This window comes from Erinaceus europaeus, chromosome 15 (assembly GCF_950295315.1).
Source record: "Erinaceus europaeus chromosome 15, mEriEur2.1, whole genome shotgun sequence".
NCBI lineage: Eukaryota > Metazoa > Chordata > Mammalia > Eulipotyphla > Erinaceidae > Erinaceus > Erinaceus europaeus.
In genome coordinates this window covers 37,208,447-37,227,681 of record NC_080176.1, presented here as the reverse complement: position 1 = coordinate 37,227,681, position 19,235 = coordinate 37,208,447, and the positions used below count along the sequence as shown (strand labels likewise).

The following is a 19,235-nucleotide window of genomic DNA, read 5'->3' as shown; positions in this document are numbered from 1 at the left end:
CGTGGTAGCCAGGGGCTCAAACACAGGTGGACACATGGTAAGGTAAACACATGGTAAGGTGTGCACCCAACCTAGTGACCCATCTCCTGCCCCTCTGCCTACATCTTGAACCCCAACCTCGAGATGGTGAAAAATGAACTTCAATTGTTTATAGAGGTATGCTGTTATAGTAGCCCAATAGGCATAAGACAGTCACTGCTTTCTGGTTCCAGGACTGCTGTAACTAAGTGTCAAACTGGGAGGCTTGGAAAGATTGCCTCACAGGTCTAGAGAGGGAAGGAAGTCTGGATCAAGGAATCAGCAACATCCTCCCCTGCTTCTTGTAGTCTTTGGCATTTGTCTTAACCACGGCATCAGATACCTCTGCCTTAAAATTCAACACATGATGGCCATGCCTGTGTGCCAAAGGCAGGTTGTTGAAATATAAGGATTTATTTTTATCTAACAATACTTTCACCTGGGTGCTACTTAAATTCCACTACAGTCTTGCCCTTCAAATATCTCTTCAGAAATGACCTATGAAGTCACTTCAACAAGATGCCTCAGGGGAGACAAAGGTAAACAGAAAAGTGTGGCCCCGCCCTCAGGGAGCTCAAGGTCTAATTAGGATGCAGCCCTTCAGGCCCCAAAGTGATGAATGGGATTTACAGGCCCCCCCCCCCCCCCCCCCCCCCCCCCCCGCAAAGTGTGACTGGGACTCTGAGGGTGGAGTAGCTGGGCATGGCAGCATACACAGTCGGTAAGAAGGTGAAGTCTACAGTTAGTACCTGATTTACCACACACTAGCCCTGTGACCTAGGACCTACAAGTCACTTAACTTCTCTGTGCTTAATGCCTCCTACAAAAATTGCTGACATTATGTAAGAAACTTAAGAATCAAACCAAAGGTAGATAACAATGGTTATGTAAAAAGACTTCCATGCCTCAGGCTCCCCCCAGAACCACACCAGTGTGAGCTGAGTAATGCATAAGCACGTTGTTACATTAAAGTTCTTTTGTTTTAATTTTAGGTCTTTTGGGGGAGGTGTCTGTTTGTTGCCACCATTATTATTGCTGGGGCTCTGTGCCTACACAATTCCTCCAATTTTTGTAGAGGGTGACAGACAGAGAGGAGCACAGAGAAACGAAATAGGAGGGACACCACTGCCCTGCTCCACCACTCATGAAATCCCCCCTTTGCACTGTGCTCCGATATAGCATTGAACCTGAGTTCTCACACATGGGGAAGTGTGTGCTCTACCAGGTGAGCTATCTCCCAGCCTCATGCCCTGCATTACACAGGGAAGCAATGTCCATACTTACAAGGCCATGCTTCCTATTCACCCTTACTTGAAATTCCTTCAGGATATGGTAATTAGGCACAATTTATGTTGCATGTCAAAAAATATGGAGAATTCCTCGCTTCTCACAGTTAATACATGCAAAGGTAATCTTATTAAGGCCCTTTGTTCTCTGGCTAATATTCATTTATTGATTCCACATGCATTTTCTGAGCAGCGAGCACAGGCTTGATGCACTGCAGAGATACAAATGCTTATGACATTGAGAAACTGGCAGGACATAGAACTCAATGAGTTGGCTTTCTCTGGGTAGGTTCCACCCAGTTGGCATGAGAAACCTAATCAAGGCCCTTCTGGCTCATCCAAACAGTTCTTTTGCCTCTGGACAGAAATAGTTTTGCCCAGGCTGAAATTCAGTCACTACTTGCCTTGGCCAGCAGCCCATGGACACAGCACAGACACAGCAGTGCCCCTGATTCAGCCCACTGAGGCACCACTTAGCAAGTCCTTTCTCCCCCCTAAGTTCTGGAATGTTCCGCAAGAGTTTACACAGGTTTCTTGACAGCTTAAGTCACAAGCAGAAATTATTTCATAACCTGGAGGAAATGTATCATTGTCACTAAAATTAGCCTTAAAATGTTCACAGTTCGGGAGTCGGGCTGTAGCGCAGCGGGTTAAGCGCAGGTGGCGCAAAGCACAAGGACCAGCATAAGGATCCCGATTCGAACCCCGGCTCTCCACCTGCAGGGGAGTCGCTTCACAGGTGGTGAAGCAGGTCTGCAGGTGTCTATCTTTCTCTCCTCCTCTCTGTCTTCCCCTCCTCTCTCCATTTCTCTCTGTCCTATCCAACAACAACAACAATAATAACTATAACAATAAAACAACAAGGGCAACAAAAGGGAATAAATAAATAAAATAAATATTTTTTTTAAAAAGTTTTAAAAAATCACCAAAATATATAAAGAGCTCAGCAAACTTAGCACCAAAAAAGCAAATGACCCCATCCATAAATGGGCAGAGGATATGAACAAAACATTCACTACAGAGGAGATCCAAAAGGCTAACAAACATATGAAAAACTGCTCTAGGTCAATGATTGGCAGAGAAATGCAAATTAAGACAACACTAAGATACCACCTCACTCCTGTAAGAATGGCATATATCAAAAAAGGACAGCAGCAACAAATGCTGGAGAGGATGTGGAGACAGAGGAACCCTTTTACATTGCTGGTGGGAATGTAAATTGGTACAGCCTCTGTGAAGAGCAATCTGGAAAACTCTCAGAAGGCTAGACATGGACCTTCCATATGATCCAGTAATTCCTCTCCTGGGGTTATACCCCAAGGACTCCGTAACACCCAACCAAAAAGAGGTGTGTACTCCTATGTTCATAGCAGCACAATTCATAATAGCTAAAACCTGGAAGCAACCCAGGTGCCCAACAACAGATGAGTGGCTGAGAAAGCTGTGGTATATATACACAATGGAATACTATGCAGCTATCAAAAACAATGAACCCACCTTCTCTGACCCATCTTGGACAGAGCTAGAAGGAATTATGTTAAGTGAACTAAGTCAGAAAGATAAAGATGAGTATGGGATGATCCCACTCATCAACAGAAGTTGATTAAGAAGATCTGAAAGGGAAACTAAAAGCAGGACCTGATCAAATTGTAAGTAGGGCACCAAAGTAAAAACCCAGTGGTGAGGGGTAGACATGCAGCTTCCTGGGCCAGTGGGGGGTGGGAGTGGGCGGGAGGGATGGGTCACAGTCTTTTGGTGGTGGGAATGGTGTTTATGTACACTCCTAGCAAAATGTAGACATATAAATCAGTAGTTAATTAATATGAGAAGGGGAAAATCAATTGTATGTCTCAAAGTTGCTCAAAACACAAACTGAATCCTTTTAATATATAGGCTGTGTATTTGATATGCGGACTCTCTCAAAAGCCTAGACCAAGTAGATTAGAAGCATCCAATAGCACAGCTATATACAAGATACTGGATACTGTACAGCAAACCATAACAAAAGGACTTTTCAAAGTTAACCCAATTAACAAATAATGTGATGCTAACATTAACTATCGATTGTCTTTTTGAACCCTAAGACAGCAGGAACCTCACATCTCCACTATAGAGCCCCTACTTCCCCCAGTCCTGGAACCCTTGGATTGGGCCCACTTTCCCGTATGCATCTCCCAATCCAAACCAAATAATATTGCATCCGCCGATCACAACCTAACCAACGCAACGATTGCCACCTCAACATGCTTCACCTCAGACTGTGTCCAGAGACTTCACGTGTGGAATGACAACCCTTCAGCTTCATTACTCGGGTGAGACCTTTCCTTTTATAGTACACTCTAATTTCATCTCAGGTAGTTCACTTTCTAACAAAGTCCCAAAACCTAGATATACACCAGTTTCTGTGAGAGAGAGCTTATGTGCACACGTATCCATAAACTACTGCAAAATATATACCTGAAAGCAGTAGTACACTAGAGTTTGCAGTGAGTACCTCCCTAACACTTCCTCTCCACTATCCCAATCATGGGATCCATGATTGCTCAACAAATTGTTTGGCTTCATATGTTAACTCTCTTTTCAATCACCAGGTTCCAGATGCCACCAGGATGCTGGCTAGGCTTCCCTGGATTGAAGACCCCACCAATGTATCCTGGAGCTCAGCTTCCCCAGAGACACACCTTACTAGGGAAAGAGAGAGGCAGACTGGGAGTATGGACCAACCAGTCAACGCACATGTTCAGCGGGGAAGCAATTACAGAAGCCAGACCTTCTACCTTCTGCAACCCTCAATGACCCTGGGTCCATGTTCCCAGAGGGCTAGAGAATGGGAAAGCTATCATGGGAGGGGGTGGGTTATGAAGATTGGGTGGTGGGAATTGTGTGGAGTTGTACCCCTCCTACCTTATGTTTTTGTTCATTAATCCTTTCTTAAATAAAAATTTTTTTTTAAAGTTTAAAAAAAATGTTCACAGTTCTCAAAAATAAGTTACGTTAGTTGATATATGTTCCTACATAAACAAATATCTAGCTATGAACATAATGGCAAAGTAATTTATATCGATGTGCCATCTGAAGGTCTCTGTGTCTGCAGATTGTTTAGCATGCCAGATGTGTTCAGTATAGAACACACTGTACATTTCACTATTAAAGGAATTTTACTCAAAATTTTTGAATGACCATTGTAACAAATCATCACAATGACTAGTGTAACAAACTACCTTAAAAATTCTTGCCTAAGAATTTTTTTTCACCCAATTAATACACATATGTATTAAGCACTATGTACCAAGGGGTATACTAAATGTTTTGTTTTATTTCTGCCTGATAAACCTGTGAGACAGATATGATTATTGGCCTAGTTTTATATAGATACACTAAGATTATGCAATTGTCCAAGGTCACAGATAGGACAGAATTAAGATTCAAGCTGAGGGCTATGAGAAGACAGAATTAGAGATCTTCACCATTAAATGAAAGTAGTTTAATGATATAAACATTGAGTTAACACCACATCTTCCACCAGAAGTTTTCTTGATCTCTTAAGAAAATTAGAGCATGTAAAGATTAGTGATGTCTAGAAAGAGCATGTCTGTATCACCTTGGCATCCTCAGTATCTGGCATGGTACCTGACTTTTAATACCTACTTCAAAAAGTGTTGAGAATTCATTCAAGCAGTCACTCACCATCTTTTATCATAAATGTATAAAGATGCATTTTCAGTAAATAGATCATAAAATGGGGACAGACATATACAGAAGCAGAGTCTGGGATGAAAGCTAACTTTGAAACTTATGAAAGCTAACTCAGTATCAACTCAACTGGAGTGTTATAGATGTAAGATGTAAGCTATAGTCACCAGAATAATCACCTAGAAAAATAACTAAAACTGTGCAGAGGGAGTCGGGCGGTAGCGCAGACGGTTAAGCACATGTGGTGCAAAGCGCAAGGACTGGCGTAGATGTCAGTTCAAGCCCCCAGCTCCCCACATGCAGGGGAGTCACTTCATGGGTGGTGAAACAGGTCTGCAGGTATATATCTTTCTCTCCCCCTCTCTGTCTTCCCCTCCTCTCTCCATTTCTCTCTGTCCTATCCAACAATGACGACATCAATAACAACAATAATAACTACAACAATAAAACAACAGGGTAACAAAAGGGAATAAATAAATATTTTAAAAAACTGGCAGGAAAGGAAATGAAATAAAATATAAATGGTATACCAGAAAAGAAAACACAAAAGAAGGTAGTAATGGAAAAGTCAAAGAACCAAGAACATATGACACATTGAAAGCAAGTAGCAAAATGGCTGAAGTAACCCTTCATTACCATTAATCAGTTTAAACTCAAATGGACTGTACTTATCAATTAAAAGGCAGAGACCTGCAGAATGGATTGCAAAATAAATAACCATAATACAAACAATCATGTCTATAAGAGATTCACTTTAGATCCCATGGCACAAATAGATTGCAAGTGAAAAATATATAAATATGTATTTTATATAAAATGGAAGTAGAAGTGAGCTTATGCCAAGTAATATATACTTCAAGTAAAAATTTGTTATAAAAGATGAAGATGGGTACCACACATTGATAAAAGTATCAATCTATCAAGAAGATAGAAAAATTTAAACATATTTGTGAAACTGTACTCCTATTCACTTAAAATCTTATAGATCTCTTTTGATTCAATATGTCAGGGGTGAAAAGCATATTTCATACTTCCAGTCCTTTAACTGCCTAGATCATAGCTCTGAGTGTACATATTTTCTTTAGCCAAAGTACTTAATGTCTCAGATTTGGAAGATAATCAAATTCTGATACTGGGCTTAAATGTTATACGCAGCTCTTTATATATATATATTTCAAATACCCAAGTTACCTACAATCTTAGGTCAGATAGATCAAAACCGTCTGGCCCTGTCAGTGTCTAAGATGCTGTTATTAGTAGACATCCTTAAATGGCATAAAACATAGTGAGATCAAGTATGTTATGGTAAATCCTAAACATTGGATTTTCAAAGAGCAAAACAAGTTCCCAAATAACTTGGTTATAATAATAACTAACTACTGCTATTTTAAACTCTTTTTAAGACTATAAGTAATTCAGCCACCAGGTTCCCCGATGCTAGCAGGATGCGACCAGACTTCCCTGGACAGACAACCCTACCAATGTGCCTTGGAACTCTGCTTCCCCAGAGCCCTTCTCCAGAGCCCTTCCCTACTAGGGAAAGAGACAGGCTGGGAGTATGGATTGACCCGTCAAACCCATGTTCAGCAGGGAAGCAATTACAGAAGCCAGACCTTCAACCTTCTGCGTACCACAATGATCTTGGGTCCATACTTCCAGAGGGTTAAAGAATAGGAAAGCTATCAGGGGAGGGGATGGGATACGGAGGTCTGGTGGTGGGAATTGTGTGAAGTTGTACCCCTCTTATCCTATGGTTTTTTCAATGTTTCTTTTTTACAAATAAAAAATTTTTTAAAAAAGACTATAAGTAAGTCTTTTCCATTCTCTTTAAGATCCATATTTCTCCTGGTCCAGGAACCTGTGCTCATACTTCTTGATATTTTTTTCTCTCTGATACCTTAAGCTGTCACACTGTCTCTGTTGGCCCCAAGTACATCAGCGCCACCAGTGCCACCATATCATGTCATGCTGCTACTGACTTGCTGCTGCAGACTGTCTCCAGAGATGCCAGCCTGAGACATCAACCACCCAAATACTCCAGTCTGCTGAGGTCTTTCTTTGATACAGGAATACTACTTCCATTTCAGATGGCACATTTTCTAACACCATTACAGATATTGGCTACAGTCTAGGAACTAGGGTACTAGGCCTGTGTGGACATGTATCCACACACAAGGGACAGTTATATACCTCAAAGGAAAAGTGCATAATGGCCCTCCAAGATTAGACTTAGAACTAGTAGGCCTGGAAATCTAATAGAATGGCCTAAAGAAGGCATCATAAATCCACCAATGAGGAGTAAAGCGGTAGTGTAGCGGGTTAAGTCAAGTGGCGCAAAGCGCAAGGACTGGCATAAGGATCCCGGTTTGAGCCCCCAGCTCTCCACCTGCAAGGGGCCACATCACAGGTCTGCAGATGTCTCTCTTTCTCTCCCCCTCTCTGTCTTCCCCTCTTCTCTCCATTTCTTTCTGTCCTATCCAACAACAATGACATCTATAACAAAATAATAACTACAACAATAAAACAACAAGGGCAACAGAAGGGAATAAATAAAAAAATTAAGGAAAAAATTTTTAAAATTCACTAATCATATATTTATTACTTAGGTTTAAAAACCTCCTCTACTACCCCTTAATTTCCCATAATCACTCTATATACTCAGTAAACTATACAAAAATAAGTAAGAAATATTCTTCCATCTTTATATCTCAATTAACAGAGCATCAGCATTATTGATAAGCATCAGAAGAAACACTATGCAACTGGCCAAAAGTTATACTGACAAAATATAGATCTAGAAAAGAAAAATTATTGTCCCTATAACTATCTTTATTAGAATCATCAAACAAGTAAATGCAGAAAAAAGATTTTCTAACTGAGACCCCACTAGAATCTTGGGTCTACTTCCTCCCTAACTTGAGGTCAGATCCCATAAACCTAATACTGGTTTGCATACAACAAAGGACACACAACACTTTAACAACTGGGAGAAAGCCTAAATTTGTCAAATAAAGAAGTGACTACAAAAGTTGGATAAGGTCAACTATTTAAGTGTGAATGGCCCATATGTTCCTCTGGTATTTCTCTCCTCTCCCAGGTCAAGTAGGAATACCAAAGGAGACCACCTGGGGCTGCAAAAAGACAGGACTAGAATAACTTCAGTAACTCACCAAATCACTGGTGAGTGCAAACATGTGTGGTTCATGGACAGAAAGGAGCCTAGGGAGAGTTTAAGTGGGTGGTAACAGTTCACCAGTTGAGACACCACCTCCAGTCTGTTTCACCAACAAAAAGACAGCTGAAGGGAAGAGAGGACTCCTATAAGACTCACCAAATGCAATTGTGAACCCTCATTACTTCTGCCCTCAGAATCTGGAGTGGCGGAGGGTAGGGGAGGCCCTGTGCTGACACCAGGAGACAGAGAACTAAGCAAGAAACTCAGGAGAAGATCTATCCCTTGGTGACCTAGTGGTGGGGCTGTGAGAGTCTCTTTGCATAACCACTAGATTATCTCTGCCCCGCCATGCTTTATCTCTTGCTCAGGAGTCAGTGATTAAGCTAAGAAACCTACATATAGTTTAAAAGCCCTCAGGCTAGGGTGAAGAAAAAAACAAAAGAGGCTTTTGAAGCCATTGTGCTCCAACTCAGGGACTAAAATAATATTGAAACAACTGTCAATTTCTACAACTGTGACCCCTTGAATTACCTTACTTAGACACAAGTCAATCCAGGCAAGAGTGATCAGTAATTTGAAAAGTACTGAGAGAAGGATCTCATAACATACTATATGGAATGGTTAAACCAACAAGAAGAAATTTTGGAGAAATGAACTAGGACAAAAGTCCAGTTAAAAGCCCCCGAAAGGTTGAAGCACAAAATAATGAGGTAAACATCCAGACACTAAGGAAAAAAATCACAAGAGAGAAAAGAGTTTGAAATAACTGTCATCAGAAATGAAGAAACAACAAATGAGACGGGAGGAAAACACTAATTATCTCAAGAAAGCTGAAATAGCTGTGTTAAGAAAATAACTAGTGGAACAAACCAAAACAGTATAGGAACAGAGTACCAAAATAGATGAACTCCAGAAGACAGGAGAGAGGAGAGAGAATAGAATAAATGAGGCTGAAGACAGAATTAGCAAGATCGAGGCTGAATTAGAGACAAATAAAAAAGAAGTAAGAGGTTTCAAAAAGAGATTAAGATATACTGAAAACAACAACAGAGACCTATGGAATGACTTCAAAAGAAATAGTATACACATTATTGGCTTGCCAGAGGAAGAAAGAGAGGTAGATGAAGAAAGCATTCTTCATTAAATAATAGCTGAGAACTTCTCTAATCTAGACAACTTCAAAGACATAAAGGTTCAAGAAGCCCAGAGGGTCCGAAAGAGAATTAACCCAGACTTAAAGACACAAAGACACATATTTAAAATGGAAAGGCATAAGGATAAAGAAGGATCCTGAAGGCTGCAAGAGAAAAACAAAGAGTCACAGAGGAAAACCCATAAGACTAGCAGCACACTTCTCCACACAAACACTACAGGTCGGAAAAAAATGGCAAGATATCTATCAAGTGCCCAATGAGAAAGGCTTTCAACCAAGACTATCATATCCTGATAGACTGTCATTCAGACTAGATGGAGGCATACAAACCTTCTCAGACAAGCAACAGTTAAAAGAATCAACCTTCAACCTAAAAGCCTGCCCTAAAATAAGTTCTTTTTTTTAAAATTATTTCTTTATTGGGGAATTAATATTTTACATTCAACAGTAAATACAATACTTTGTACATGCATAACATTCCCCAGTTTCCCATTTAACAATACAACCCCCACTATATCATTTATCATCCTTCATGGAGCTGTATTCTCCACACCAACCCACCCCAGAGTCTTTTACTTGGGTGCAATATGCCAATTCCATTTCAGGTTCTACTTGTGTTTTCTCTTTTTATCTTGTTTTTCAACTTCTGCCTGAGAGTGAGATCATCCCATATTCATCCTTCTGTTTCTCACTTATTTCCCTCAACATGATTTTTTCAAGGTCCATCCAAGATCGGCTGAAAACGGTGAAGTCACCATTTTTTACAGCTGAGTAGTATTCCATTGTGTATATATACCACAACTTGCTCAGCCACTCATCTGTTGTTGGACACCTGGGTTGCTTCCAGGTTTTGGCTATTACAAATTGTGATCCCAAGAACATATGTGTACACAGATCTTTTTGGATGGATGTGTTGAGTTCCTTAGGATATATCCCCAGGAGAGGAATTGCAGGGTCATAGGGTAGGTCCATTTCTAGCCTTCTGATAGTTCTCCTGACTGTTCTCCACAGAGGTTGGACCAATTGACATTCCCACCAGCAGTGGAGGAGGATTCCTTTGACCCCACACCCTCTCCAGCATTTGCTGCTATTCCCTTTTCTGATGTATGACATTCTCACAGGAGTGAAGTGATATCTCATTTTTGTCTTTATTTGCATTTCTCTGACAATCAGAGACTTGGAGCATTTTTTCATGTGTTTCTCGGCCTTTTGGATCTCTTCTGTGGTGAATATTCTGTCCATGTCCTCCCCCCATTTTTGGATGGGGTTATTTGTTTTCTTGTTGTTGAGTCTGACAAGCTCTCTAAAAGAAGTTCTGAAAGCTCTCCTATAAACAGACCACCATAAATATGCCATATATCAGAACACTCTAAAAATGTACAAGAATGGCGTAAATATCTTCAATCATTGATTTCAATAAATGTGAATGGCCTGAATTCACCTATTAAAAGGCACTGAGTAGGAAGATGGATCAGAAAACACAACCCAACAATATGCTGTCTGATGCAAACCCACCCAACTCAACAAGACAAACAGAGACTCAAAATGAAAGGATGGAAAAATATTATACAGTCCAATGGCCCACAAAAAAAGCAAGAACAGCTATTCTCATATCTGACATGATAGACTTTAAATAAAATTTTAAAAGATAGGCATGGATGCTACTTAATGCTCAGGGGAACAGTCAATCAAGAGGACTTAACAATTATTAACACATGCTCCCAGTGAGAAGCCATCTACATACATCAAGCATCTACTGAAAGAGCTACAACAATATATTAACAGCAACACAGTCATAGTAGGGGACTTCAACACCCCCACTCTCTCAACTTGATAGATGATCCAGGCAGAAAATCAATAAAGACATGAAGGAGCTAAATGAGGAGATAGATAAACTAGAACTATTGGACATTTTCAGAGTAATTCACCCCAAGAAACTGGAATACACATTCTAATCATATCCACATGGGTCATTCTCAAGGATAGACCATATGTTAGGCCACAAACACAGCATCAGCAAATTCAAGAGCATTGACATCATCGCAAATATCTTCTCAGACCAAAGTGGAATTAAACTAACAGTTAATAATCAACAAAAGATTAGTAATAGTCCCAAATGTAGAAGCTCAACAGGACACTACTTAAAAACTACTGGGTCCAAGAGAAAATAAAGGAATAAATCAAAATGGTTGGAGAGTTCAATGAAAATGAAGACACAAGCTATCAAAATATTTGAGACACAGCTAAAGCAGTACTGAGAATGAAGTTCATAGCCATACAAGCACACATTAGGAAACAAGAAAAAGTACAAATAAACAGCCTGACTGCATATCTTAAAGACCTAGAAGAAGAATAACAAAGGAACCCTAAATCAACCAGAAGGACAGAAATCACTAAAGTTAGGGCAGAAATAAATAGCATTGAAAATAAGAAAACCATACAAAAGATCAATAAAAGTAAATGTTGGTTCTTCGAAAGAGTGAACAAAATCAACAAACCTTTAGCCAGATTCACAAAACAAGAAAGGGAGAAGACCCAAATAAATCAGATAGTAAATGAAAGAGGAGATATCACAACAGACACCGCAGAAATGCAACATATCATGCGAGGCTTCTATGAACAACTATATGCCACCAAGCTAGAGAAACTGGAAGAAATGGAGGATTTCCTAGATACCTACCAACTTCCAAAACTAAGTAAAGAGGAAGTGGATAACAGGAACAGGCCCATCACAGCCAATGAAATTGAAACAGTTACCAAAATCCTTCCCCAAAATAAAAGTCCTGGACCAGATGGTTTTACTAATGAATTCTACAAAGTGCTTCAAAGAAGCACTAGTACCTCTACGTTTCAAAGTCTTCCACAAGATTGAAGACACTGGAATACTCCCTTCCAGCTTCTGTGAAGCCAACATCACTCTGATATCAAAAGCAGACAGGGACAGAACCAAAAAAGAAAACTACAGACCAATATCTCTGATGAACATAGATGCTAAAATACTGAACAAAATTCTAGCCAACTGGATACAGCAGTATATTAAAAAGATTGTTCTTCATGACCAAGTGGGGTTTATCCCAGGCATGCAAGGTTGGTTTAATATACGTAAATCAATCAATGTGATTCACCACATCAATAAAAGCAAGACCAAAAACAACATGGTCATATCCATAGATGCAGAGAAAGCCTTTGACAAAATACAACATCCCTTTATGATCAAAACACTACAAAAAATGGGAATAGATGGAAAATTACTCAAAATAGTGGAGTATATATATAGCAAACTTACAACCAACATCATATTCAATGGTGAAAAACTGGAAGCAATTCCTCTCAGATCAGGTACTAGACAGGGCTGCCCAACATCATCATTATTATTCAACATAGTGTTGGAAGTTCTTGCCATACCAGTCAGGCAGGAGCAAGGAACTAAAGGCATACAGATTGGAAGAGAAGAAGTCAATCTCTCCCTATTTGCAGATGACATGATGGTATACCTCGAAAAACCTAAGGAATCCAGCAAGAAGCTTTTGGAAATTATCAGGAAATACAGTAAGGTGTCAGGCTACAAAATTAGCATTAAAATGTCAGTGGCATTCTCTATACAAACACTAAGTTTGAAGAAGTTGAAATCCAGAAATCAATTCCTTTTACTATAGCAACAAACACAATAAAATATCTAGGAGTAAACCTAACCAAAGAAGTAAAAGACATGTATACTTAAAATTATGAGTCACTATTCAAGAAAATTGAAAAAGACACAAAGAAGTGAAAAGATATTCCATGTTCATGGGTTGGAAGAATTAACATCATCAAAATGAATATACTATCCAGAGTCATCTATAAATTTAATCTTATCCCCATCAAGATCCCAACCACATTTTTTAGGAGAATAGAACAAATGCTACAAATGTTATCTGGACCAGAAGATACCTAGAATTGCCAAAACAATCTTGAGAAGAAAGAACAGAACTGGAGGCACCACACTCCCAGATCTCAAATTGTATTCTAGGGCTATTGTCATCAAAACTGCTTGGTACTGCAACATAAACAGACACACTGACCAGTGCAATAGACTTGAGAGCCCAGAAGTGAGCCCCCACACATATGGACATCTAATCTTTGACACATATGCCCAGACTATTAAATAGGGAAAGCAGAGACGCTTCAACAAATGGTGTTGGAAAAAATGGGTTGAAACATGCAGAAGAATGAAACTGAACCACTATTTCACCAAACACAAAAGTTAACTCCAAGTAGATCAAGGACTTGGATGTTAGACCAGAAACTACCAGATACTTAGAAGAAAATATTGGAAGAACACTTTTCTGCATAAATGTTACGACATCTTCAATGAAATGAATCCAATTACAAAGAAAACTAAGGCAAGCATAAACCTATGGGACTACATCAAATTAAAAAGCTTCTTCACAGCAAAAGAAATCAATACACAAACAAGGAGACCCCTCACAGAATGGCAGAAGATTTTTATATTCCATACATCAGACAAGAGTTTAATAACCAAAATATATAAAGAGCTTGCCAAACTCAACAACAAGAAAACAAATCATCCCATCCATATATGGGGGAGGACATGGAAAGAATATTCACCACAGAAGATATCCAAAAGGCCGAGAAACACACGAAAATATGCTCTATGTATTTGATTGTCAGAGAAATGCAAATAAAGACAACAATGAGATACCACTTCACTCCTGTGAGAATGTCAAAAGGGAGGCTGAATCATCTTACTCAGACACTCTGAATGAGCTCTCATATAAGCACAGTCTAGAATGTTCCCAGCTGTGACTATGGACTGGGAGCTGATGACAGGTACTCAGAGTAGTACAGGCCCCTGTGCTAAATATGAACGGATATGGGCCCTGGGTTAGATCACTGTGGTAAACAAGCTAACTGCATTTATATATCTTCTTCAAATTTGCAAACAACTCTCTGCCCTGATCTATAAAGTCTATAAGAGACAACTGAAAATGTTGTGTTATACTTCCCTTTTTCTTGCATCCACTCTTCCCATCATTAGAATAGCTTTCTCCTGGAGTGGTAGTGGGTTAAGCACAAATGGTACCAAGTGCAAGGGCTAGCGTAAGGATCTGGGTTCAAGCCTCCAACTCCCCACCTGCAGGGGAGTCGCTTCACAAGCAGTGAAGCAGATCAGCAGGTGTCTATCTTTCTCTCCCCCCTCTGTCTTCCCCTCCTTTCTCCATTTCTCTCTGTCCTATCCAAAAGCAGCAATAACAACAATAACAATAATAACAATAACAAGGGCAACAAAAATAGAAAAAATGGCCTCTAGGAGCAGTGGATTCATAGTGCAGGCACTGAGCCCCAGTAATAACACTGGAGGCAGAAGGAGGTGGAGGGTAAGGAGGAGGAGAAGGAGAGAGAAGGAGAAGGAGGAGGAGAAGGAGAAGCAGAAAGAGAAGAAGAGCTTTCTCCAAGTTTAAATGTTCCAGACAATTTAGTGAAGTGTGAGAAGGAAATAATAAAGCTTAGGAACTTTCACCCAGTCCACAAGTCAGAGAACCACAATCACCAATGGTCCTGGCTGTCCATCCAAGTGAAGAGGAATTCCACCAGGCTCATGCATGTGGAGTCTATTTACATAAACAGCAGAAGAGTTGCAACCTTGTACTGAAATGGGGAGTAGCCATGAAATTTTTTGACTACACAGATTCACTGATTCTTATGTTAAAGTACTTAAAAAGATTTTTCAAATTTAAAATTAGATTAGCTGTGCTTTTTTCACAGAATTTCAAATGTGCTGGCTTTTTCCAGGATGACCTTGGTAGATACTGACAAAATAATGAAGGTACTTTGAACAACATGTGAGAAAAAATTAATATTCCAGAGTATAAAGCAGAGTATGCTTTGTAAAAAAGTATTGTGAAATATAGATATATGGAAATGTTTCCTTTTCTGTTGCTAAAAAAGGGAACTATATTTTTTAAAATATCTTGTTTGCATATTCTAAAAAATTGCTAACAGAGTTTTCTAGCACATTTTAATATGTTAGAAAATATTTAATTTCAGGGCCAGGTGGTGGGGCACCTAGCTGAATGCACACTACAATGCGCAAGGACCTAGGTTCCAGTCCCCAGTCCCTGGTCCCCACCTGAAGGGGGAAGCTTCACAAATTGTGAAGTAGGGCTGCAGGTGTTGCTCTGTTTTTTGTCTCTCTCACTCTCTATCTCTCCATTCTTCTCAATTTTTGACTGTCTCTACCCAATAAATAGTTAATAATTTAAAATTAAAAAATAAGTATATATATTTTTAAAAGAAGATATCTCATTTCAATAGAAGACCTCCAGTCAGTTTGTTAATCTATTGTTTAAAATGTTAAAATGTGAACACCGGGGTCAGGCGGTGGTGCACCTGGTTAAGTGCGCACATTACAGTGCACAAGGACTCAGGTTCAAGCTCCTGCTCTCCACCTACATCATGAGTGAAATGAGGGGCAGGTCTCTCTCTGTCTCTGTCTCCCTTCTCAATTTTTCTCTGTCTCTATCCAATAATAAATAAAAATATTTAAATAATAATTAAAAAATTAAATAAAATGCTAACACCATCCTGACAGGAAATAATGAATATCTCTTGAAAAGTGAACATTCATTGGTCAAGTTTCTACTTTTTAATTTTTTTTAATAATTGAAAGATGAGACAGAAATATAAATCCCTCAGTTTAGTAAAATCAGACAGCATATGGCTATCACACATTTAGAAAATGGCCCCACACATAGAAAAGGCCCTCAATTAATTTAATGCTCTGTTATTACCAACTTGAAATTTGTCTCTTAACGACTTATTTTTTAAGATTTCTTTATTTATTTACTAGTGAGAGATAGAGGAGGAGGAAAAGGAAAAGGAAAAGGCACATGTTGGCACTCTAGCCCACATAGTGCAGGAGACAGGATGCAAGACCGTCTGCTTGACAGTCCAGGCGTATCCACAGTGCACCCCTGGCTCACTTCCATCTTGCAATTCTTAGTGATTTTTCATGAAGGAGTTCATATCTCCACTTTACACTTTGTAAACTATGGAACTGGTTCTGGAACTGAGTAATCAGTGCAGATTCACTATATAAGCTGTGACAGCCACTAAATTCAAGTATTAGTATCAAACCAACTTTCCTTGTTTGTTTTTATTTCTATTTACTTTTTTGTTGTTATCAGTGTTATTACTGGGACTTGGTGCCAACACTAGGAATCCACCACTCCCTGTGGTTATTTTTTTTTCTTTCTATTCCATTTGATAGGCTAGAAAGAAATTGTGAGGATACGAGGAGATAGGGAAGGAGAGGAAAAGAGAGACACCTGCAGACCTGCTTCGCTGCTTGTAAAGTGTCCCCTCCACAGCAGGGGAGCAGGTGCTCAGACAAGGGTTTCTGCATGTGCACTCAGCCAGAAGCATCATTGCCCTGCCCCCCACAGCAACCCGACTTTCAATTGTTGTTATAGTAGGTGCTAAGAAACTAAACCTGTCCATAGAAAGAAGTTGAAAAATAAAAACAGAAGGGAAAACACAAAGCAGAACTTGAACTGCAGTTGGTGTATTGCACCAAAGTAAAAGACTCTGGGGGCAGGGGGCAGGGGTAAGAGTGTTCAGGTCCTGGAGCATGATGGCAGAGGAGAACCTGGAGGGAGGGTCAGATTATGTGGAAAACTGAGAAATGTTACACATGTACAAACTACTGCCTTTTACTGTCAACTGTAAGTCATTAATCCCCCCATTAAAGAAAAACAATTTGTCTACTGCCATACCACCCTGAACACACCCGATCTTGTCTGATCTCGGAAGCTAAGAAAAACAATTTTAAAAAACTAAACTTGTCAAAAATAATTTCACACATACGTATATTTACATATTTACAAGTAGCTATGCAATATCACAAAACATTTTGAGAAGGCAGAATTGAGAGGCTATAAACAAATAAAAGCATTTTATGTTGTTATTTTATCTTTAATTCGTGTTTTTGTGATTTTAGGCCACTGTAAAGCAACACATGCACATGCCTTACAACTAAATATTCATTTGCTGGCACTGCGCGGTCAACAGCTTTTCGTTTATGGAAGTACATAATCAAAAGAGTTTCTAAAACCCTGACCGAGATGCTAAATTAAAATCTTTCCCGTTGTAGTCTAAGCTCCAAAATAACTCCCTCTTCTGGCAACACTTTGCTGCTTAGTATAGCACCCCACTGGATGAAGGGAGACTGGAGAGTGAAGTTAAGGCAGAGGTAAGGCTGGATTCAAATCCAGTTGCCCAACTTTATGAAAAACTTTTAAATGACTAGCCTGGTCTAACTCCCAGCTGCTATGAGGAGAGGGGGCGCGCCCCCAGGAGCTGATCAAACACCAGGGACACTTCACTCCCACCAGGTGTTCTTGATAAAACTATCTGGTGGACTGAGTGCCCTATTTCTGTCCGTTCCGAGCTTCATTGGTCCAAAGACTAGGAGATGGTGGGAATGGGTGTTTATCTTCTTGGTGGCATATTGACAGGCCTGCTGGGATCTGGAAGTGCTTCCTCAAAGGACACCGCGTAAGTTAACTGCTACTAGTTTCTAGGAGTAAGGCAGGGACGCTGGGTGTCCCAAAGGAGGACTCTGGGAGCTACCTAGGGACCTCAGACTCAGAGTGCAAGTCTTAACGACCTTCTCTGTTCACCTGTTGTGCTTTCCCACTCCGGCCTCAGCAGTAAGGACAGTCCTCCTGCAGGATGGGCCCTGAGGCACCGTCCTCCCGGGTCGTCTGGGGTCATCCGTGCGCCAGGAAAGAGCCCAGTTCCCTCTCCCCATGGCTGGCGCGTGTCCCCTGTCCTTCCGGAGCCTTACCTGGATGGTGTGTCCACTGCCCGGAGCGGTGGGGCCCCCCACTAGCTTGCAATAGAGCTCCGGCCGGGGACGCTCCCGCTCTCCGCAGGTGGCGGTGGCCCAAATCTTCGCTGCCTCGGCCAGGTTGAAATAGGGCGGCAGCAGGCTGGCTCGGGCCACGGCCAGGGCCGGGGCCGAGGCGGCCGGGAAGGCATCTGGCAGCCACAGCAGCCACAGCAGCCGCAGCATTGGCTGTGGTGTCCCGCCCGGAACCCGCCTGGCCATCGCCATCCCTGAGGCACGTCCTCCGGCCGCCGAACTCCCGGGCCCTGAGGTGCAACCCGTGCAGCAGCCGCCTGGAGGTCTGCGCGGGGATCCGCCCCACGTGCCTGGAGAGGAGCCGGGGAGGCGGCAACCTGCTGGAGCTGGGGCTGGGGGCTGGGGGCTGGGGACTGGGGGCTGGGGGCTGGGGGCTGGGGGCTGGGGGCTGGGGGCTGGGGGTTGGGGGTTGGGGGCTGGGGGCTGGGGGCTGAGGCTGGAGCTGGGCTGGGGCTGGAGCTGAGGCTGGATCTGGGCTGAGTTTGGAGCTGGAGCTGGAAGTCAGGCTGAAGATGGAGCTAGTTTGGGGCTGGGGCTGGGTGTGGGGCTGGGTGTGGGGCTGGGTGTGGGGCTGGGGCTGGGGCTGGGGCTGGGGCTGGGGCTGGGGCTGGGGCTGGGGCTGGGGCTGGGGCTGGGGCTGGGGCTGGGGCTGGGGCTGGGGCTGGGGCTGGGGCTGGGGCTGGGGCTGGGGCTGGGGCTGGGGCTGGGGCTGGGGCTGGGCTGGCACCAGCTGGACCAGGAACTCTCTGCACTCAGCTTCTAAGCCGCGAGACTTGGACTCCCAGAGCGCCCCTCCCCCATTTTTGTGTCTCAGTGGGGGTTGGGGGGGGGTGGAACCAGGATACCCAAACCCGTGCAGAAGCTAATTATCTCCTCATCAGCAAGTTTCTCCCAAGCTATTCGCAGAGGCCAACTCCAGACCTCAAACCACCCTCTAGGGGGCATGTAGTGGATTGTGGGTGACAGCAAGGAAACTGCTCAGCC

General features: G+C 41.7%; 1 protein-coding gene across 1 annotated transcript in view; it reads right to left on the bottom strand.

The window, feature by feature from the left end:
- Window positions 1–18,542, bottom strand: part of LAMA3 (laminin subunit alpha 3) — a 266,943-nt gene extending 248,401 nt beyond the window's left edge. Inside the window, exon 1 of the mRNA XM_060174081.1 lies at window positions 18,174–18,542. Coding sequence (XP_060030064.1) covers window positions 18,174–18,443 — 270 coding nt within the window. The 5' untranslated portion in view covers window positions 18,444–18,542. The remainder of the gene's footprint in view (window positions 1–18,173) is intronic.
- Window positions 18,543–19,235: the final 693 nt, after the last annotated feature.